We start from the raw sequence: 24243 nt of genomic DNA, 5'->3' as shown, positions 1-24243 counted from the left end.
GGCCTCAAACCATCAGGAAGATCACTACCCAAGGAAACAAAAAATGCTCTAATGCATCTCAAAGTGTGCTTGGCTATCAGGTTGGCAAAAATTGCAGACTCAACAATCCACTCCTTGCTGTCAACTAAGTGAACTCACTGGGCACACCTGCACCTTTGATGCTACAGCTACCCTCGGAGCTGAGGCCTTTCAGAAGCATGAGGCCTGCAGTAGAGGAGTGGGGTAAGAGAAGACTGAGGAGGGGCATGTTGAGCTGAGACTCTAGGGATGATGCTGGATTATATAGGCAGAGGAAAGGAATCCATTGCATTGTGAGGCTGGTGGGAGCAGAAGTTCAGAAGCTTTCAGCCAGAGTTGGTTTTGTCCATCAGGTGATATAGACTCAGTGTTTAGAATCTAAAGGCTTTTCAGGGACCATTGGATATATGTGCTATCTGAGAGAAAACATGCATTACATGGAAATATGAAAAGAAAATACAAAATAGATACCAATAAATGCTTAAATGACATGTCCATAAAATGTGAAAACTTTGAGTACTTGGAAACATCTCATTACATGTGAAAATAATTTATAGATCAGATTTTCTCACTTCATAAAAATCCTCAAATACATACTACCGAGAAATCAGTCATCATTAATGAAATGTATTGCTCATAGCCAAACAATTTGAAAAGCAAAATTATAAATATCATTTAACATTTTTACCAAAAGAATTGATGGGTTTTAATATATTTGATATAGTATGGGACAGGGTCTCCAAAACTAAGTGTGTCTAAGGCCTATGAAAGTTTTAAAACAACCCAAAAAGAGTAACTACATTGTTCAGAACTACTTGCATATCAGCTCTTAGGTATCTGTTTGGGATTCCAGTCCAGTGAACTCTGAAGAGCTTTTTCTGATTAACACCATGACTAATTAAACACAAATAAAATTTACACGCAGAACAGAAATTCCCTAAGTTCATAAACAAATGTAAAAACTAAATAAACAGCATATCTTTCTGAGTTTCTTCAACACTTAGTGTGGGGAAGCCTTTTTCAGCTTTTAGAAAAGACTTGTGAACTTCAGTAAAACAGAAGCTTCCCGGATGCTCTTGAGAGTTTTGTACATAGGCCCTTCTGAGTGGAGTCTGATCTGGAATAAATACCTTTATATTTAGAGGGGACTTGCATCCTCCACTTGCCATTCTAACCCCTCCCCCACCATTTCTACATATGTAACACTTAAATAGGCAAGCTATTAAAGAGAAGGTGTCATAAATGGAGCTGATGATGTAGAAGAGGGGTGGAGGCTACTTGCCTGCCTTTGGTAATAGAATAAAACAGGGGGAGGAGAGTTGGTCTGTGGGAAAAGGTGTTGAAGATAAAAGAATTTGATGAAGTGACATCAAATTCACTGTCTCATTGGAACTTATAATTGTTAGATGTTGTATTATTCATGATATTACTCCCCTTTTATGTGTAGAGAGCAGAGGAAGAGGGGACAGAGGTGCAATGAGTGCTTTTTCCCTCGCCCTCCCTAACTTGGTCTGTGCTGCTCTGATGCTGCGGCTGCCCACCCAGGGCCAATACCCAGAGCTGTCTCTCTCCTATTGATGGTGAAAGGCTTCCCAAAGCATGGAAATGGTTGGGAGTTCACTTCTCTTCCTTTGCTGGGCCCTGTCCCCTGACTATAAACCTTATTTTCAGCTTCTGGACAGTTACTTTGAAGCCTACCAGCATGCATTGGACCCAGAGGAGAGATTTGCCTTAGCACAAGTGATCACAGACATTATGCACAGGTGCCCGAGGTTTGACTTCAGTCATCCTTACTTCATTAAGGCCTACCGAGAGGAATGCACCTGTCTGAGGCTTCACCTGCAGCTGGTGAGGGGCATCCTCAACCAGCAGGTGAGTATGTTTGGGTTTTTTTAGCCATGAAATTAAAAGACGCTTACTCCTTGGAAGAAAAGTTATGACCAACCTAGATAGCATATCCAAAAGCAGAGACGTTACTTTGCTGACTAAGGTCCGTCTAGTCAAGGCTATGGTTTTTCCTGTGGTCATGTATGGATGTGAGAGTTGGACTGTGAAGAAGGCTGAGCGCCGAAGAATTGATGCTTTTGAATTTTGGTGTTAGAGAAGACTCTTGAGAGTCGCTTGCAGTCCAACCAGTCCATTCTGAAGGAGATCAGCCCTGGGATTTCTTTGGAAGGAATGATGCTAAAGCTGAAGCTCCAGTACTTTGGCCACCTCATGTGAAGAGTTGACTCATTGGAAAAGATCCTGATGCTGGGAGGGATTGGGGGCAGGAGGAGAAGGGGACGACTGAGGATGAGATGGCTGGATGGCATCACTGACTCGATGAACGTGAATCTGCGTGAACTCCGGGAGTTGGTGATGGACTGGCGTGCTGCGATTCATGGGGTCACAAAGAGTCGGACATGACTGAGTGACTGAACTGAACTGAAGATTCCATGTGAGAAGAGGATGGAAAACACAGGTCAAAACTGAAAACTGTATTTTCTTTTCAGTACCAATTCAGAATCTGGGTTTCCTAGGACAGCATATACATAATGTTGATTTGTAAGCTTATTTGCATTGTTGAATTCTAAGCATAACTACAGTCTTAAAGGGAGGTTTCCAATGCTAATGACATTTAATAATCCACAAAGAATTGACAACCTATTTTCATTCAATCACAGTTTATCTATAGTGAAAGGACTAAGCCTACCCCTTTGTAAGACATTAAATGTGTAAAATTATATATATATTTTAATGTTGCAACTATTTCTAGAACACTACAGGAAATGGTCACAGTCTATGACTTCCAGGGAAAAGCTAATATAGTTCCTTAGGCCTGCTTATAATTTTTTCCTTGTAGTCAATTATTTTACAGAAAGAAGTTTTCTTGTGCCTCTTAAGATTGCCTAAAGCTGGTTGCCTTTGCTTTTTCTGACTGATCCTTGCCTCAGACTAAAAAACAACCATGTCTCTATGTGAGGGAATCCCTAAAACTCATGTCTGTGTGAAAATTAGTCAAATAATGAAGATACACAAAGGGCTGATGTTCTGTTCTTCTCATGCCAAGGCTCATAACTCACATCCATGGGAAAGTTTAACTTTTCTAATTTTAACTTTTATGTGACATTTCTAGATAGAGTGTCAGCGTGAGTATGTCCAGAGGCTTTGGCAAAAAGGCCATCCAGATGCTAGCAATACATTTGGACTTCCCCTTAACATAATTTGCAAACAACTCATTTCCATCAACAATAGCTGGTAAGTTGGTGTTGTCTTTAGACATTTTACATTTAATTTCTGGATAATTTAAGGGTATACTGTTAAGTATACTACTGTTCTACAAAACACCACTCAAGTATTTGGTGATGCTGCTGCTGCTGCTGCTAAGTCACTTCAGTCGTGCCCAACTCTGTGTGACCCCATAGAAGGCAGCCTACCAGGCTCCGTCATCCCTGGGATTCTCCAGGCAAGAATGGGTTGCCATTTCCTTCTCCAGTGCTTGAAAGTGAAAATGAAGTCGCTAAGTCATGTCTGACCCTCAGCGACCCCATGGACTGCAGCCTTCCAGGCTCCTCCATCCATGGGATTTTCCAGGCAAGAGTACTGGAGTGGGGTGCCATTGCCTTCTCCGATTTGGTGATGAGAGAAGTAAATATAAAAGGCATAGAAGAGGGATTCCTTTGTGAACTCGATATTGATTCACTTTGCAAATAACGAATAAGAGGCCAGAATTTACCCTTATGCACTTTTCACTTTCATGCCTTGGAGAAGGAAATGGCAATCCACTCCAGTGTTCTTGCCTGGAGAATCCCAGGGATGGGGGAGCCTCATGGGCTGCCATCTTTGGGGTCGCACACAATCAGACACGACTGAAGCGACTTAGCAGCAGCAGCCACCGCAGCAGAAGTAGCAGCCCCTGGGTGCAGAATCTTCATTCCCATGAGAAGTCCTAAAAAACCCAGTTGCTATTAGAATGCTGTCAAAGGATTTATTAGAGGTTCCATATAAGTCAACATATAAGAAACATGGATGTGCTTAAAATTTTTCAAAAAGGAATTTCTTTTTTCTAGCAAGTGTCAGCAGAAAGGTTTCTGCAGACTCATCTTGTGACCCCCACCCCACCCCTTTTGTTGTAGATTGAATTTCCTGAGATTACCTGGAGAGAGTTCATAAGTTCACCTCCTCGATATGTAGTGTGACTCACCCTCACTGCACCTTTCCAGGCTTTGAGGGTACAGAGGAACCAAGAAGCTGGTGACAAGCTCCAAGCTGGGCTGGATCTTTAGTTCTATGTAGGTATAGAAAGGGAGAAGGCAATGGCAATCCACTCCAGTACTCTTGCCTGGCAAATCCCATGGACAGAGGAGCCTGGTAGGCTATAGTCCATGGGGTCCCTAGGAGTCAGACACGACTGAGTGACTTCACTTTCACTTTTCACTTTCATGCATTGGAGAAGGAAATGGCAACCCACTCCAGTGTTCTTACCTGGAGAATCCCAGGGATGGAGGAGCCTGGTGGGCTGCCGTCTATGGGGTCGCACAGAATCGGACATGACTGAAGCAACTTAGCAGGTATAGAAAGGCCCTTGACTTGACTGATACTATATCCTTTATTTCCAAAAGAATAACCCACAGACAAGTGTTTATTGTTTCTGGCCTCATTCATTTATAAAATATAACATCTTTATGGCAAACATGAATGATTCCAATAGTTGTATACAGAACTTACGGAGAAGGCAATGGCACCCCACTCTAGTATTCTTGCCTGGAAAATCCCATGGGCGGAGGAGCCTGGTAGGCTGCAGTCCATGGGGTCGCTAAGAGTCGGATACGACTGAGCAACTTGACTTTCACTTTTTACTTTCATGCATTGGAGAAGGAAATGGCAACCCACTCCAGTGTTCTTGCCTGGAGAATCCCAGGGACCGGGGAGCCTGGTAGGCTGCGGTCTATGGGATCGCACAGAGTCGGACATGACTGAAGCGACTGAGTAGCAGCAGCATACAGAACTTAAAAACCATCTTCATTATCATTTTGGGAAGAAAAAGGGATAAAGAATCAGGTGAAAAATAGAAATAGTCATGGAAGGTATTTGTTTAATATTTAGACACTTTGAAGTTATCTCATTCTCAAATATTTGGCTAATGAAATGTTGACAGGTTTTCCATATACAATTTTAGATTTTTTTTTCTACTTTGTTGAGATACAATTGACATACAGCACTGTATAAATTTGAGCTTGCCAGGTGGCACTTGCGGTGAAGAACCTACTTGCCAACGCAGGAGACATAAGAGATGAATGTTCAGTCCCTGAGTCGGGAAGATCCCCTGGAGAAAGGCATGGCAACTCACTCCAGTATTCTTGCCTGGAGAATCCCACGGTGGGCTACAGTCCATAGGGTCACTAAGAGTCGGACACAACTGAAGCAGCTTAGCAGCTTAGCATATATAAATTTAAGTGTACAGCATAATGATGTGACATACAATGAATGAATCTTATCCTTACTGGCTTTTAGAGTAAACTATGTCTTAAAAAAAGTTCACATTAAAGCAAAAAGCATGTTGTGTAACCTGATGGGCTCCCTGGACAGCCTCTAAGGCCCTGTTGACCTGCCAGTTTTTTATAATGCCCTGGATTGTAAGAGTGTTTTATTGGTCTTGAGAAATATAAGATCTGGAAACAGAATAAGTTCTTCATCGTGTAAAATTTGTCATTAATTGTTTCTTTTCATTAAGCTCCGCTTTGAAAAACATTTATCTGCTGGAGTTCCACCCTTCCCTGGGCCTGGCTTCCTGTATCCCCAGCGCCCTCGAGCACCTCCTCAGGGAGGCCCGCCACACTTGCAGGCCCACATCAGCCAGTGCCCTCACCTTGCTGGAGAGACGTGTGCTGCAGCTGGCCCTGGATGTGTGGCTCACCCCAGCCAAGCCCGAGTCCTGGTACAGTGCACAGCTCCAGAAAGATGTAGGTTCTCTGAAGGGGTTAGGTGGGTCCTTGGCAAAGAGAATGTTTCCTCCCAGATGTTACTACTTAGCTTTGTTTTTGTTTGGCTCTATTCCCCTCCTGTTTGGCCAGAGATCGATCATAGTCCTAGGGCTTGCCAACATTTTTATGGGTTTTTTTGTTCATTTTGGTCAATGTTTCCAGTTTATTGGGGTGCTGCTACAGTTATCATTTAAAGGGAAATGTACACAGGTAGGGGGAAAGTATTTTCTGGTTTGTTATAGTTTAACAATATATATTTTTTAATTAAATTTTTTTCTTTCTAAGACTCTTCCTAAAATGTACTGTTTTGTCCTGAGCTAAAATCTGGTAGAGGAGAGATAGCGCTGAGTGAGGGAGGAGTCAGTGATCGGGACTAAGTTCAGCCCTGCCATTAACTTGGGTTTCCCTGATAGCTCAGTTGGTAAAGAATCCACCTGCAATGCAGGAGACCTGGGTTTCTAATTTGATCTTACCCTCTGTAGGTACTTGCTATAAGATAAAGGAAATGTCCAGGCTTCAGCTGCCAAAAATATCTGTTCCACAGGTCTATCTCAGCCTCCTATCTTCTCCAGTTCAAACAAAAGTTTGTTTTCTTTTAAACTAATTTTAAGTTAATCAAAAAATAGAATTCAGAGTTTTAGCAAAAGAGGAAAACAGAAAATTACCCTAAATATAACCACTCAAATGCATTTGTAATCATTATTTTTCTGAATTCAAGTATTCTTTATATACATATTTTACATAGTTCTTTCTAATCATGTCTTCATATACTATCTCCTGTTTTTCTAAGTTGCATCATATTATATATTCTTCCCTGTTGCTAATAGTCTTTATACTTAACCTTTATGACCACAAAATTCCTTTAAGTGGTGAATGATAATTTATCCAACCATTTCCCTATCGAGAGACATTCAAGTAATCTCCAATGTTTTATTATTATTAAAAATTCCATAAGATACATCTCTATGCTCACAGATTCTACCATATTTTGAATCAATTCCTTTGGATAGATTCTTAGAATTGGATTTACTGAAAGAAAATTTAAGTCTTTGGATACATGTTGGCAGATCACTTTCCAGAAAAGTCATGCCAAACTGTAATACCACCAATAGTGTCTCAGGGTACCAGTTCTGCAATATTCTACAGCGTTAGGTGTAAGCATATAATGTCTGTACTAATATATGCATATAATATATAAAGGTGGCATTACACTGTTAATTTTCTTTCCTTGCTATTTGTTGAGATTAAATATTCTTCCAAATGTCATGATACTAGCTGTATTTTTTATGAATTTTCTGTTCTTCCCCTTAGATTATTGTTCTCTTGGAATCCTAATATCATTCCTATCCACTTACACAAGCGCCTCTTAAAAAAAACTTTAACCATTTGTCCATAATGTTTTCTGCAACTATTTTCCCCAATTTGTCTTTTAAATTTTTAACAGAAACTTATTTTCATATAGTCAAATCTGTTTATCGTTTCCTTTGTGATTTCTTCTATCATAAATCCAGAAAGCCAAACTTCCTCCAGATGTTTCATATTTGTCTTCCTTTATTCTAACTTCTAACGGTTTTTATTTTATTTCAAAAATATTTAACTCCTTTTAGTATTCCACCTGGAGTGTGTGTGTATGTGCGTATGAGTGAGTATGTGGTGTAAGATAGGACTCAAAACAGAATTTTTCCCCACATTATTACCTGTGTAGCCTACTACCATTTATTGAGGATTATTTTCACACTGTATTACGGTACCAGGGTTTCCCTGGTGGCTCAATAGTAAAGAATGTGCCTGCCAATTCAGGAGACCCAGGTTTGATCCCTGGATCAGGAAGATCCCCTGAGAAGGAAATGGTGACCCATTTTGGTATTCCTGCCTGGGAAATCCCATGGAGAGGGGAGCCTTGGGCACTATAGTCCATAGGATTGCAAAGAGTCAGACACGATTTAATAACTAAAACAGCAGCAATTATGATACCAGATTTTTAAAATGTATTTTTAGTTCTCTTAAAAATTGTAGTGAATATCTGGGCTGATGCCACACAGTTTTATTTTTGATTGATTGATGGATTGTCACTCTGCATGGCTTTCAGAATCTTAGTTCCCCAACCAGGGATTGAACCCAGGCCCTCAGTAGTGAAAGTACCGAGTCCTAACCACTGGACCACCAGAGAATTTCCCATACAGTTTAAATTATTATTTTTCAAAATATGTTCAAATTGAGACCTAGAAATGATAAATGTTCAGATTAATCTTTTGTACTGGGACAGGAAATGGGGCAGGTATTGTGCTCAAAAGACAAGCAGGAAATTAATAAATCTCTTGATCACTTTGGAAGACTTCAATTGTCTAGAAATTGCATCCTTGAGTAGGCAAGGCCTTTGGTAGATAAGTCTATCTACTCTTGGGATGCCAAACCAGGAAAGACAGACTATAGGTGGTCCCCAGACTTGATCCTTGCTGGAAGTGGTATATTAGAAGCTAGCAAAAATGTCAGAGCAGAGGAGGTGACCAAGCCAGGAGGATGTTAAAGAACAATGTAGTAACTTCACGAATCACCCAAGGCTTGGATGACTTGAGCAGAGGAGCACTGAAGAGGCAGCTTGGTGTACTCTAGAACTGCGGCTTGGAGCTAGGAAACATAAATTCATTCTTGGTGCTGTTGTCTGACCTTAGAAAATGTCAGTGTTGCTTCAGATCCCTAACTGATAAAATGGACATAATAGAATCTGTGATTTAAATCACGAGGATCTTGTGAAAATAAAAATGAGTTAATATACATGAAAATATTTGAAAATTTTGAAACTTCAATTAGAGTTTATAAGAAATTATCATTATTATCATTGGTCACTAAAATACTTGAAATATATCAGAGACTTCTATTTAGGTCATCTTTGTCATTTCTCTATTTTGGCTTAAAACATTTATAATAATGATAATAGCAAATGCTATGTACCAAGTACTTTTGCATATATTTAACTCAACCCTCTCAACAACCCTCTGATACAGTTATGATTTATTAGTTCCTGTTAAGGCTATGGTTTTTCCAGTAGCCATTTATGGATGTGACAGTTGGACTGTGAAGAAAGCTGAGCGCTGAAGAATTGATGTTTTTGAACTGTGGTGTTGGAGAAGATTCTTGAGAGTCCCTTGGACTGCAAGGCGGTCCAACCAGTCCATCCTAAAGGAGATCAGTCCTGAGTGTTCATTGGAAGGACTGATGCTAAAGCTGAAACTCCAATACTTTGGCCACCTCATGGGAAGAGTTGACTCATTGGAAAAGACCCTGATCCTGGGAGAGATTAGGGGCAGAAAGAAAGAGGACTACAGAGGATGAGATGGCTGGATGGCATCACTGACTTGATGGACATGAGTTTGAGTAAACTCTGGGAGTTGGTGATGGACAGGGAGGCCTGGTGTGCTGCGATTCATGGGGTTGCAAAAAGTCGGACATGACTGAGCAACTGAACTGAACTGAGGTGCTGTTATTATCCTTACTGCCACTTTACAGATGATGAAACTGAGAGACAGTTAAATTGAGTGAATTGCCCTAAATCTCACAGCTTGTAAGTGCCAGAGCTAGAACTCAAGCCTAGGAACTCTGGATCCAGAGTCTGTACTGCTGACATATTTTTCTTAATATGTTCAAATTTCTTTCTTTATTTTGTATTTTTAAAAGTATTCTGTTTTCTTTCAGCTATTTTCAGCTAAAGTGATGGGTGATCCGTTTCTTGTGGGGGAGACAGGCCTGCTTGCACTCAAATCTGCAGCAGACCAAGGACAGAACCAAGGCCAAGATTCCCAAATGCTGCTCCTGGAGATGTTTTCCAAACTTTTGGAACTCTTGACCCTCCGGCATAGGCTGATAGAGATGAGTCTGGAGAGTGTACACTTGGCACGGTCAGTAGGGGGACTCACAATCCACATGGAGGGTAATAGACTGTGGATCTTCCTACCGCAAGCCTTGCCCCATCTGTGCCCCCAGAGTAACCAGAGTGAGCTTTCTAAATGACTGAAATGATGACCTCCTTTCCACCTTCCCTCCCTCCCTGTTTCTCTTCTCAGGTCTCCCACAGGCCTCTCTGACTACTCGGCTAGTCTGGGTTCTCCTCTAAGCACCTGGGCTTTTTCTCCATTCAGCCATTGCCTTTTAATTAGGTGCTTAATGTTGGTTTATTAGTTTTCCTGCTAATGTAAGCTCCCTAAATGTAAAAGCTCTGTCTGTGTTGTTTTCCATAGTATCCTATTGGGTATAAAGACTGACCCTCATCAAGCACCTAATGATACTGAGTGCTCAAATATAATGAAGTTGAATAGCAGAGAAGAACCAGTGGAGGGCCTTCAGAAAGGAAAGAATGAGTCAGTGATAGCACCCAGGTCTGGTGGAAGTATGAAATGTTCAACAGGTAGGGGGAGAGAACGCTTGGTGAGTTCTGTTTTGGCTTTGAGCATGAGAGGATGGTAAGACATTTATGTGAACATGTTCCCTAAATGGGAAAAATATGGAACTTGAGGATTTGTTGCAAACATACATGAGTTTCGTGTTCTGTCCCATGAGAGTCCCTGAAGACACAGAGAGTCCAATTATCCACCATAAACCATGATCTAGGGCCTACTGTGTCCAGGGTCTGTACTGGGAACTTTCCATGTATTAGTTCATTTAATTCTCAAAATATTCTTATGTTATAATAGATTAATGATGTCCTTATGATATGGAATTATGATATGATAGCTTGCAAACATTTTACCACCAAGAAAGTAGAGGCTCAGAAAAGTAATTTTCCTAAGATCACATAACCAGAAAGTAGTAGAAGCAGAAATCAAACTATGGGCCAAGATAATATTAACCACTATGATACTACCGCCTCATAATTTCTGATCCTTGTTCTCAGGGAGTTCACAATGTAAAAGTTACCCCTGATAGAGTTTAATATGATATTCTAGTCATATGAACAAAATACTATGGGAGCACAGGGAATGGAGTGTTTCATTCTTTCTAAGGGAATCAGAGAGAGCTCCGCAGAAGAAGGCCTAGGGATGATTGTGTACCTCCACAATTTAAGTGTTCAAGCCCTAAGCCCTGGTACCTCAGAATGTGACCTTATTTGGAGATAGAGTCTTTTACAGAGAAAATGAAGTTATTAGGGTGGGCTCTAATATAGAGAGCCCTGTAGTATATCTGGTGTCCTTCTAAGAAGAGCTGGTTTGGACACAGATGTATCCAGAAGGAAAACAGTGTGAAGCCATAAGAATGTGGTGCACATCTGTAAGACGAGGAGAGAACCTACAACAGATCCTACACTCAGAACCCCCAGAAGGAACCAGCCCTGCAACACTTTGATCTTGGACTTCTGTCCTCCAGAACTGAGACAGGTTTCTGTTGTTTAAGCACCACCACCCCCAGTGCTTGGTACTGTTCCACAGCAGCCTAGCAAACTAATGTAGGTGTCATTTGAACTCAGCCTTAATGTACCAACTTCTCAAGATGAAGAAATGTGTTTAAATGGGGATAAGAGAAGAAAGGAAGGAATTCTAAACACAGAAGGCTGAAATGCCACAGCAACATCTGAATGGAGCTGCAAGTCATGGGGGAAGAGAGCTCAGAGTTGAGGGAGGACAGAGATGGGGTCACAGATTCTTACACAAAAGGGAGATGATAATGGCCCAGAGTTGAATGACAGACTTCCCAAGGAGGACAGGGGGAAGGTGAGAAGAGGACTGGGTTTGGAACCCCAGGAAACACCAGGAATTTGAAAATGAAGAGGAGAAGCCAGAAAACAGTGGCAGCAGCAGTGGCAGGATGTGGGCAGTGGTGCTTGGCCCCCACCCCCCGACAGCCAGGGCCCTGGCATGGCATGGGTGCAGCTCTTTGAGGTCCATCAGAGCAATGAGCAACTGTGTCATCAACAGCTTGAGGGAGCAGCTGGTGGGGTCCCCTCCCAAGCAATCTGGGTAACCTGCACGGGGTCCTGAAGGGTCTCCAACAAGGCCAATGGCATGGCATGGGTGGTGGGGGAATGAAAGTGAAGTCACTCAGTCATGTCCAACCTTTGTGACCCCGTGGACTGTAGCCCGCCAGGCTCCTCTGTCCATGGGATTCTCCAGACAAGAATACTGGAGTGGGTTGCCATTGGGTGGTGGGGGAAGGCTGCTTCAAAAAAAAAGGGAAAAAAGGAGAAGCCAGTGAAGACAGAGTGGTTATGAGGCAGAAGCATGGAGATCCTGAATTCAGGAGAACAAAATGGTTCAAGGAGCAGACAGCCAGCCCCGAGGATCTCTGAGAAAAAATGGTCAGCTTTCTACTGAGAGCAATACTGGTGACCTCAGGAGCGCTCGGAAGACAGAAGCCAGCTTGCAGGAAATGAGAGTTGGGGAAGTGCCCAAGCATATCTCCTCCTACCTTAACTACTATCTTTAACCATCATAGCTGAGGGCAAACTCAAAACCTTTGTGACTCATTTATTTCACATCAGACTTGGCTTACTTTTGTTTTGACTTTTGCTTTTATGCTTATTCAGATGGCTTGGTTTTCTTACCACTTGCTTTCCTTTTAGGGAAATTAACAGCAAATGTTCTTGGCTTTTTTTTTTCTTGTTTAGTGTCTATAAGGATTTGGCGTGTGAGATGGGTTTTGAGGAGTTCCATTTGTATCTGAGGCCTGTTCACTTTGAATCTGCATCACACAAGGACAAGGTGGTCCATCCACCTCCTGTCTTTATAACCTCTCTGCTGGAGGACAGTGATTGCATAGACAGGTGAGCCTTGAGAGAGTCAAAGTAAAAAATAATGAAACAGTAGAATGGCAATGAAAAATAATTTCTATCAGCATCACAAATGCAATTGCATTCTAAACTCTCTCCCTTATAATCTGTCTGCCTTGATGTCAATATTTTGTTTTCCTTTTAATAGGATGGGAAAAAATAAGATCTCAATCAAGGGGGATAATTTGATTAAAAACATCGAATAACTGAAAAATGGAAGAATCAGATTAGAGAGCTCAAATGGATGGAATCTTAGGCTCAGCAACTGCCCAGGGCAACCATGTTGCTTCCAGATAGAAAGGGATGTGAGGGTTGGTTTGATGGGGCAAGAATCATGGATCCCTGCCCAGGTCCCTGCTCTTACTTTCCCTGGGACCAGGAAAAAGTCAGTCAAGGTTTTTAGCAACTGTTTGCTCAAAACTTTAATGCAATGTGTATCTAACATGTATGGCAATATGTCAGGCTCTTCTGTTTGCCAGTGTAAGATGCCAACTCAAACCAGTGAAACCTCTTTTTCATGCCCCATAGGTTTAGCCCATTGCCTAAAAGAAAACGCTCTTACTAGTAACAGACCAGAATCTACTCAGTGGGGGAAGGGAATCTTTTCCCCCCATACAAAGTCAGGGTTAAACTCATCTCCCTCTTCTTTCCTTGTCTGTCTTCCCATGAGGGGTCTTAGCTTTGTCCTGGAGATTCCTGGTATGAGTCCCACCCCAAGGAAGGCAGAGCTGACTCTAAAGGAGGGAAGGTCACCTTTGCTTTGCTATTGTGTATCACTGCTCAAAGTATAGCAGTATGCTAAAGGAGAGAGCATAGGCTGGAATGAAGGGGTTAGGACCACAGAGTGAATTTCTCAACCTCAGAAATTTGAAATTTGAGGTTGGAAAACTCTTTCTTGGAGAGGGCTATTCTTAACATCAGAGGTAGTTTAATAAAATCCCCAGTCTCTACTTACCAGATGTGAGCAGTATGCTTTCCCTCATTTGTGATGATCAAAAATGTCTCCAGCCATTGCCACTTGTCCCCTGAAAGCAAAATCCCCCATGCTGTATCCTGTCATATAACCTAAACCAAAAACGTGATTTATTGTAAAGATACAAAGATATCTCACAGAAGCTGAAGGCAGGAAGTGTGACTGGGCCTCAAACGAGGCTAGGTCCCCAACCTGGAGCCAAGCTGTTCTCTGGATCATCAAGGGCCTCCTGCCAGAGCGGTTATTTTACACTGCTGTGAAAACAGGCCATATTTTTGTTCAGCCAGAATCAACCCATCAACACAAACTGTTCTGTGGCCTGGCCAAGTGGTGACTGGTCCTCCCAATGATGACCCAGAGATCCTTCAAGATCTGAAGCACTTTCTGAATTACCAGGGGAAGGTTTTTACATCTAAGGAACTTGTATCTTGAATTTGCATGTGTTTTATGTGTTAATTCCTTCAAGTTATCACTTTGGAGTGCCATTACAACAACATATACCAAACATGAGCATTATTGTTGTTGTTCAGTCGCTAAATCAGATCCAACTGTTTGTGACCTCGTGGACTGCAGCACGCCAGGCTTCCCTGTCCTTCACTGTCTCTCAGAGCTTGTTTAAACTCACGTCCATTGAGTCGGTGATGCCATCCAACCATGAGCATAGTGACTTACATTTTGAGAAGCACATTCATGCATATTATCTCCATTAAGATAGGTGGTATTTCCATTTACAGATGAAGAAACCAAGATTCCTAGATATTCAATTGCTTGACAAAGTCTTATAGTTATGAATGAAGGACCATGTCCCAAGGCAGAAACATGGCTGCAAAGACCATTTAGACAATTGTTGGAACCATAGGAGAGAGTGAGGAAGTGAATAAACGGGGCCAAGTCAGTGAGGGGCCTGTGCAAATGAGGTCAAGAAGGTAAGAAGAAATATGGAAGAGAGCAAAGGAATAGTGATCATGAGAAAAGAATTTCAGAAAGTCTGAGATAGATGGTTACCACAACCAAACTGCAAGAAGATTGAGGCCAGTAAGGACTGCAAAGACACCGGAGCCCTTCAGCTTTTGGGTGGAAATGCTAAGTCTTGTGTAAAATCTGTCCTTGCTGTTACTACTGGTATTTCAGAGCTGATCTCGTCACTCTGTCCCTCCAGAACAGGCATCTCCTGGCTAACTGTATGGCGCATCAAAATAACCTCATGTTTCTTCTTGCAGATATTCTCCTGCTACTCTTGTCTTAGCTATCTCTGAAGTGGATGATAACCAAATTGGCAAATTTAGTTTTTATACAAAGGAAGCCATTCTTAAGGTAAATTTTTTTTTTTCTAAAAAGGAAACTAAAGTAAAATTAAGCGACTTGTTTGCATATTCCTTAAAAAGTATAATGTTTAATTCATATTAGTTTGATCCCATATACAAGAAAAGGTTCCACCTTCATAAATAATGATGATGGCTTTCCTTGTCTGACATGTAATACCTCTTGAGATAACCTCTGCTTGGTATTAAAAAGAAACCCATGTTGGGACTTCCCTGGCAGTCCAGCGATATTTTCAAACCTGGTGTTATTTTTCCCTGCCACTCAGATGGACTTCTTTGCTTCTGTATGTGTATGTGCAGGTTTGTATGTGTGTGTGTATGTTTTAAACATTAATCTAATGTTGGCAGTTTTACAAGAGCCTGCCTTTGAGCGTATGTTTGCTAGTTCATCAGAGCCTATGCATCCTGCATCTGACAACTGGGGAAACCTGATGGTGTCCAGATACAGAGCAATTCGGCCTAGAGCCTGCCTTCACAGGATGAAATACTGCTTAGGGAGAAACCAGCTTTAGGCTTGTCGCTGAGGAGCAAGGGTCTCGGCAAATCCAACAGCTTGATCCATATATTTACCTGTTGAGTGAGTGGTGATCCCCACCCTCAACTTAATCTCTTTCTGTATAAGAGAAATTCCTAATTACTTTTACATTTTCTTCCTTTAGCTCTTGTGCCATTCAGGAGTGGAAAATATGCAAGTGACCCTAGCATGCCAGGCTACTCAGAAGAATGCTTTAATGGTGGCTGTCCAGCAGGCATCCTTCTATCACACCCCCCGTGGGAGCTGTCCTGCTGATGTCAAGGTCAGCTGTAAGAGAAGCCTGAGGCATGCTACTGCTACTGTCAGGCTGCCCCATTCTCCCTCCATCCCCCTTCCTCTCCCTCAATTTGACACTCCTCCTTACTTGCTTTTTCCCCATCCTTCCATTTCCCTTCTTCCCTTTCTCCCTTTTTGACCATTTCCCCCTATATTTTTATTTTCTTTCCTGCCCTCTTCCCCTCCCTTTCTCCTTTCCTAATACATAGCAACACATGATCAGATTCTTACTGGGCCTCTTAATTTACAGAAGTTTGCTAATAATTTTAATTTTTCCATTGTGTGTAATGCTGTAATATTGACCAGCTAGAATCAACCAGCAGAAAATAGCCTATTCCTCCACTCCTACCCTTTGTAGACAGATGATTCCATTGTTTTCTGTTTTATCATTCCTGTATTTCTTTTTGCAAGAGTAAGCATACATCTGCCTTTCTTTTTGTCACAAAAGGTAACACAAAAGATATTCTCTTGAACTTTTTAGTTGTTATTGAGATATAATTCACATAACATAAAATTCACCCATTTAACATATAATTTGCAGGATCATATCATCATCACTACCATCTAATTCCAGAATATTTCCTCATTCTCAAAAAGAAATCCTGTATCCACTAGCAGTCAATCCCCATCCTCCACTTTCCTCATCTCCTAGCCACCAGTAATCCACTTTCTGTCTCTGTAGACTTCCTTATTCTAGACATTTCATATAAATTGAATCATACAACATATGGCCTTTTATGTCAGAATTTTTTCACTTAGGCACAGTGTTTTCAAGTTTCATCCGTGTCATAGCAAGTACCAGTACTTCATTTTCTTTTTGTTTTGTTTTTTTTACTGATGAATAGTATTCTAGTATATGTATATACCACATTTTATGTATCCATTTATCAACTGACAGACTTTGGGTTGTTTTTACTTTTGACTATTATAAATAATACTGCCATGAACATTTAAGTATAAGTTTTTCTAAGGACATATGTATGTTTTGAGTTTGCTAACACTTATTATTATCTTTTTAATTTTGGCCATCCTAATAGGGTAAAAAGATATCTGTTTGTGGCTTTGATTTGTATTTTTCTAATTACTTATGACATGACATTGAACATATTTCCATGTGCTTATTGGCTATTTGTATATATGTATTAAAGAAATGTCTATTCAAATCCTTTGCCCTTTTATAAAGTTGAATTTTTTTGTTACTGAGTTGTAAGAGTTATTTGCATATTCTGAATGTAAGTTCCTTATCAAGTATATGATAATTTCTTTTATTATGAAGATCATCTTCTTACTTTCTTGATGATGTTTTTTGAAACAGAAGTTTTTCGTTTTGATGTGTCCAATTTACCTATTTTTATTTTTCACTTGTTCTTTTGGTGTTATATTAATATTTAGGAAACCATTGTTTAATCCAAAGTCACAAAAATTTACTCCTATGTTTTCTTCTAAAAGTTTTGTAGTTATAGCTCTTACTTTCAGGTCTATGATTCATTTATAGTTAATTTTTACATGTAGTATGAGATAGGGCATCCAGTTTTATTCTTTTGAGTGTAGTTATCCAGCTGTTCCAGTACCATTTGTTGAAAAGACTCATCTTTCCCCATTGAATTGTCCTGGCACCCTTAACAGAAATCAATAGACCATAAATGTAACAGTGTATTTCTGGACTCTTAATTCTATTCCACTGGTCTATATGTTTGTTTTCATGCCAGTACCACTGTGTTTTGATAATTATAGAGTTGTGATAAGTTTTGAAATTAAGTATAAGTCTTCCAACTTTGTTCTTTTTCAAGATTGCTTTAGCTATTTCAGGTCCTTTGCATTTTCACATGAATTTTAGGATCAGCTTGTCAATTTCTGAAAAAATAAAGCCATTTGGGACTTTGACAGGGATTGCATTGAACCTGTAAATCAGTTTGAATACTATTACCATCTTAACAATATTAAATCTTCTGATCCATGAACATGGGAAGTCTTTTCATTTATGTACTCTTTAATTTCTTTCAACAATATTTTATAGTTTTCAGTGTACAGGTTCTATACTTCTCTTGTTAAATTAATTCCAAAATATTTTATTATTTTTATATTATTGTAAATGGAATTGTTAGTTTCATTTTCAGTGTTCATTATTAATTTATAGAAACACAATTGATCTTTTATCTTACAACCTTGCTGAGCTTGTAAATTCCTTAGGATCTTCTATGTAAAAGATTATGTCTTCTGCAAATAGAGATAAATTTAACATTCTCTTTTCATTCTGGATGCCTTTTATTACTTTTTCTTGTCCAATTGCCCTAGCTAGACCCTGTAGTACAAGGCTGAATAGAAACAGTGAGAATGGATATTATTGTCTTATTCCTTATCTTAGGAGGAAAGCTTTCAATCTTTAACCATTACATATGATGTTAGCTATGAGTTTTTCTTAGATAATATTTTTTACCAAGTTGAGGACACTCCCTTTTATTCATAGCTTTTTGATGATTTTATCATGAAGGGGTTTTTTATTTTATCTGTATATAATACTCTAAGGCATTTTTTCCCACTTACCAGTATATCCTAGAAATCACTCTGAACTAATTCACAGAGATTTCCCCCCATTTCCAAAAACAACTTTATATAGTTCTCTCTTATGTGTATATACTTTTGAATGTTAGGTGCAAAATTAAATATAACTTTAGGAAGTCAACTTTCCAGATGGTCTTAAACATTCTCTAAGCCTTATGAATTGTAAATTGTTGTTGTTCAGTCCCTTAGTCATATCCGACTCTTTGTGACCCCATGGACTGCAGCACTTGAGGCTTCCCTGTTCTTCACTATGTCCCAGAGTTTGCTCAAACACATGTCCATAGAGTCAGTGATGCCATCCAACCATTTCATCTTCTCTCCTGCTTCTCCTCCTGCCCTCAGTCTTTCCCAGCATCTATATTCTTGATATATGAATTCTATACAGCTTACCACATTTTACCCCTTAGCACATTTCTGTATTTTCACTCTTTACATTAATAAAAGAGTATACATTCATAAGTATGGCAAGAATATTCAATCTTCACTTCTACTGCCAAATACTAATTCCCATAGAAATCAAATACTGAAGTAGAAAATAGGGATAGAGTAAGTTATATTGATTTCTAAAAATTCAACCCCTCAAGTCTCAATTCAGTACATACTTTAAGTTAGGCTCATCAGATAACGCTGAAGTCTGATTCATGAAGTGAAAATGAAAGTGTTTGTCACTTAGTCGTGTCCACCTCTTTGTGACCCCATGGACTGTAGCCTGCCAGGCTTCTCTGTCCATGGAATTCTCCAGGCAAGAATACTAGAGAAATTATATCCAGTGTTTAAAATGGGGACAGGCTCATAAGTGGTTTAAATACAAGGAATAATAGAGGTTCAACAAGCTATAGAAGGAATTTTTAAAAAAGGGAGTTGACATCTGGGGAACCAGAAAGGGCAGCACAGAGTGGGGACATTTGGAAAAACTTGAAGGATGAGTGTTTTGACTGGCAGAGATGACTGTGTGATCATTTTGAGTAGAGAGAAGATCTTCTGATGCTCAAGCATAGTATGAAAAGACAAATGAGTACTAGGAAAAAATGGATGCCCAGCTTGGCCCCACCTGTGGTCTTCATGCATAGTTGACATATGGAATCTTTTCTTCAATTAATCTTATGAAGAATACCAATATGTAAAACAGATATAAATGGGGTTTTCCAGGTTGAGAGGCTTTTAAGTCACTTCCTGAGATTCCTCCAGGAAGTAAGTGGTGAAAGTCACCAAACAGGAAGATAGAACAGGGGTGAGAAGGCATTTAGAGTAATAGCCTGAAAAGACATAGCACAAGGAGGGGTAGAGAGGCACTGCTGCTGCTGCTGCCAAGTCGCTTCAGTATATGAATACATGAATATATTTAGTAATACATGTGAGTTTTATATGTGTGTGTGTGTATTTATATACTCTTCTACAGCTGTGGGACAGGAAGTCTGATATAGTAAGGAAGAATAAATGATGGAGACTTTGAGAGGGAACAAGCAAAAGGAAGGGAAAGGAGGAAGGAAGGAAGGAAAGAAACAGAGAATAAAATTGTTACTAAGATTGTTACTGTGTAATAAAATAAAATTGTAATAAAATTGATACAATAATAAAATTGTTACTGTGTCCAAGCCAAAGGTGGAGAGTGTTTCAAGAAGAAATGAGTCACCAAGGAAGATGAGCAGGTGACAGATAAACACATAAATAATGTTCAACAACATTAATTAGTAGAGAAATGCAATTTAAACTCCAGTGAGCAACCCCTGCATACGCACTAGAATGGCTAAAATTTAAACTAACTATTCTGAGTCTTGGCATGACATGGAGGATCTGAAGCTCATACACTGCTGATGGGAATGCAAAATGGTTACCTTGCAAAACAGCTTGGCAGTTTCTTAGAAAATTAAACATGTACTTACCATATGATTCAGCCATTTCACTCCTAGGTATTTACTTAAGAGAAGTGAAAGCACATGTCTGTCCAAAGACATATGTAAATGTTTATAGCAGCTTTATTTAAAACAGCTAAGAGCTGGAAAAAATCCAAATGTCCACCACCAGGTGAATAGATAAATAAATTGTGGTATATTTTACAGTGGAATATTGCTCAGCAATACAAAGGAATAAGTTGTTGACATATACAACAATATCGATGAAGCCAAACCAAAAAAAGAATATATAACTGCATGATTCCATTTATATAAGATTCTAGGAAGTGCATTCTAATCTATAGTTGGAGAAAGCAGAGCAGTAGTTGCTTGAGGAAGCGGGCTGGGTAGGAGGGATGGCTATGGTCTTTATTTTTATTGCAGTAATGGTTTCACAGTTGTATACTTTTATGTCCAAACTTATCTAATTTATTTTATACTTTAATTTACTGTATACTTTGTGTGTTGTTTACTGAATGTCAATTATACCTAAATAAAGCTATTATATTTTAGGAGGAGGAGAAGGAAGAAGTTGAATTAAATGTAGAGGGAAGAACAAGAAGAGCAGGAATTGAAATTAGGCTATTTTACATTCTCAGAAGTTCATTGCTGACTCTGAGAGAGCTATTCTAATGGGGATGGAGTGAAAGCCAGACTACCAGAGTAGAAAAGTAAGAGAATGATAGAAATGTAGAAGCAGAGAATACAGCTTCTGCATTAGTCTGCTAGGGAAGCCATACCAAGGTAGTATTGACTGGTAGCTTAAACAACAGAAATTTATTTTTTCACAGTTCTGGAGGCTAGAAGTCCAAGATCAAGTAGCCAGCATGTCAGTTTCTAGTAATAGTTCTCTTTGCAGATGGCCACATTCTCACTGTCCTCAAGTCAGAAAGAAAGTCCGGGTGTCTCTTCTTCTTCTTATACCAGCTTTACCAGCCCTATCAGATTAGGGTCCTGCCCTTTGACATCATCTAACCCTAATTGCCTCCCAAAGGCCCCATTTCTAAATGCCATCGCATTGGGGGTTGGGGCTTCAACCTAAGAATTTATGAGGAGACACAAACATTTAGTCCATCATAACTCTAAGAAGTTGGGTCAGAATTTTAAAAGAAGCTTGAGGAGTAGGAGAATTAAGAATAAAATAGATGTAACCATATTTGTAGGAAGGGACTGGAAAAGAATTTGAGGATAGAAACAAAAGATCATCATAGCTGGGATTTTCGATGCGCTTGAGGGAGTCAAGAAATTAAGGGTTCAATTTAGCAGTTTCTATTGTCTGGGCATGGTGGTAAGCTAAGTGATGGATGAGCCTGGACTCACGGAATGCTCTGAATAACCTTCGGAGATGGAGGCTGATAGGTTAAGGGACAGAGCCAAGACTACCTGCTGAGTGTCAGCACTGGGCTCTGATTACAGAGCTTGTTTTCTTTCCTCTTAGTTCACTCATATCCTTTCTAAGGCCCCTTGTGTCTTCTGAGCTAGTATATTCTACTATTTTTAGGAGACTGGGGTAGCCCAAGAGTCTTCAGAAAAAGTCAAGATGGAAACTTAAGACTTTTTAACTCAAGATTTTTTTCTTTTGCCTCATTTTCCTTTCCTTCAGTAATTCAGCTGTGGAAAACCTTCTTTCTTTGAAAAAGAATGGGCTTTCCTTTTAAGGCTTAATGTTTTTCTTTTAGTTAGTATTTTAGAAAAATGTAAAAGAATCCTCTCTCTCTTTCCTTGTATTTATCCTTCCTAAATAATAGGAATATTGGAAGATGCAGATTTCCCTTTTCTTCCCATTCTTCCCCACCATCCCGCCACCTCTCCCTCCTTCATTATTACATTGTACAGGACAGCATATACAGCCCACCTCCATCTGCTTAGGTTGTACCAGAATGGCACCCTGAGATGATTTTTCAGATCTTGTACCCTGAAGCTCATCAGCTGTATTTCTTGAGAGGCCCCTATACAAAGCACTCCAACTAGCCACCTTGTAAGATGGAGAAATTTTTTCTGAGAGCACTTTAGACAACTCTCTTCTGGAAATAGTCACACTTAGTGCCTCACCCTTTCATTGTACAAAGTGGTATCTCTTCCATGCGCTCCCTTAATTTTTCTCTTCTCTTCTCTCCCTTCTACTCTCTCTCACCCCTAGGGTACCCAGCCATTTACATATATTTGGCATCAGTTACAGCTGTTAGATAATTTTACTGTCAGCACCACAAGACCTACAAATTCAGCAAATTTAATTCACTTTGGTTTGAAATATTGTAGGAAATAAGTTCTGGTCTGAGAAATCATAGTGGAGTGGGTCCAACCAGAAGAAATTCCAGAATTGTGAATGGCATAGAAGGCATGCTGTTAGCCCCAATTCCAAAAGTCTCAGATGCCCTTACTCATCCTTCAAAAAGATTCCCGGCTATCAAAAGGTACTGCATGGGGGTAGCAGTGGGGGGTTGTTTATAATAACAAAAGTATCCTCTTTTAAGTCATTTAATACAAGTATTATGGGATTGAAGGATGCCTAAACTCCCAGAGTGACCACCATGTGTTAAAATTTTTAAGACCTTGTCTGAAAACATTGTATGAACAAGAAGGCTTAGCTTCTTCTAATATGCTCCAGTCTATGAAGGAGAGTCAACAGTTCCCAATTTCAACCTCTTTTCTCTTCTCTCTCTTTTCCTTTATCTTTCTCTTCCTGTCATCCCCCTCCTTCCCTCTCTATTTTTCAAACTCCAAAGAAGGTAGAACATAAGGAAGAAAAGTATGAACATGTCCAAGTTTTCCACTTCTATTTTAAACTGAAAAGGACAGAACTACCCTCACTATCCTACCACAGGTTTTTCCATTGCTGAGAATAATAGAACAGTAACTGTCAGAGAGGCAGGGCCTCTACAGATATGTATCTATAAACTAGGGACATCCTGTTATATCCTGATCTTATCTCACTGTGACAAAGAGAGAGATTTGTATTCTGTAATAATTACAAATACTCTGAATAACTGAGGCATACCAATGACACTCTAGTCTAATCCTGGGAAATTTAGAATGAAAAAGAAAATGACAAGCAAAGCTTCTCTACTCCTCAAGATGCCATTAATCTGACACATGGCCAGAGTTCAAGTGTCCTAAATCCACACTTCCAGTGTGTGGATGGGAGATTTAAGACCAACGTGTCTAGTCAAGAGGACCCTTAAGGCCACGTCAGTCCAGGGACCCCTACAGTTCAGAACAGGAAGGTACAAAGGACACTGGGAGTACAAACACTGGGCCAGGCTATGGAGTTTGGGAGTGGGGAGGGACTGCTGGTGCATGCTTTAGGCACGCCGTGGTCCCCAACAAGGATGGTGACACAGCAGCATGCCCAGTGAATATAAGAGAAACACTTGAAGCAGGTGAGGACCACAGGAGCAGAGTTACCTGTTCTCCTGCTGCAGTGCTCAGTTTGCAGCCCAGGTGCTCCTGTCAGTCAGAGAGTTCTCAAGTCCTCTGGTTGCATGGGTACTCATCTCCTGCCTTGGGCTCACATGCCTCTGTTCACTTGTCAGGGCTCCGGAAGCTTTCGTGTCTATTCAACTAGAAAAGGTGGGGCTGCGGGACATGATGCTGAACGCCTTCCTCCTCAGGAAACAAGCCATGGCTGACAGAATGAAAAACCTTGTGAGTATAGTAAGAAGGGCTCCCTGAAGATCTCATCATCTTTTACATTTGAGCAATAAGAATCCTTAACTTGGAACCTGTTGCTTTCAGCCTATTTGGGTAAAACCATTGAAAATGTAAAGAACTGAAAAAGAGAGTTCAATAAGAAATAGAAAGGAAGGAAGTCAAGCAAATTGCAGTCTACTTTTAAAAATATGTACATTTTCGCAAGGGCACATTACGCTTTGTCACTTTCTAAACAGAAAGAGTTTCAGCACCTACTTGGAAACATTTGATGGTTCCTGAGTGACCCACAGG

General features: G+C 40.1%; 1 protein-coding gene across 2 annotated transcripts in view; it reads left to right on the top strand.

Moving 5' to 3' along the window:
- The window catches only part of CCDC162P (coiled-coil domain containing 162, pseudogene), a 195329-nt gene that overhangs the window by 87871 nt on the left and 83215 nt on the right, over positions 1-24243 (top strand). For both annotated transcript variants that reach the window (XM_060419505.1, XM_012182637.5), the window contains 9 exons: positions 1690-1890; positions 3137-3258; positions 5735-5963; positions 9678-9880; positions 12580-12735; positions 14935-15028; positions 15696-15833; positions 22561-22715; positions 23835-23946. In XM_060419505.1, the coding sequence (XP_060275488.1) occupies positions 1690-1890; positions 3137-3258; positions 5735-5963; positions 9678-9880; positions 12580-12735; positions 14935-15028; positions 15696-15833; positions 22561-22715; positions 23835-23946 (1410 nt within the window). The remainder of the gene's footprint in view (positions 1-1689; positions 1891-3136; positions 3259-5734; positions 5964-9677; positions 9881-12579; positions 12736-14934; positions 15029-15695; positions 15834-22560; positions 22716-23834; positions 23947-24243) is intronic.

The sequence above is a fragment of the Ovis aries genome, chromosome 8 (genome assembly GCF_016772045.2).
Source record: "Ovis aries strain OAR_USU_Benz2616 breed Rambouillet chromosome 8, ARS-UI_Ramb_v3.0, whole genome shotgun sequence".
Taxonomy (NCBI): domain Eukaryota; kingdom Metazoa; phylum Chordata; class Mammalia; order Artiodactyla; family Bovidae; genus Ovis; species Ovis aries.
The sequence above is the reverse complement of the archived record's forward strand: the minus strand, read 5'-3'. Positions and strand labels throughout refer to the sequence as shown.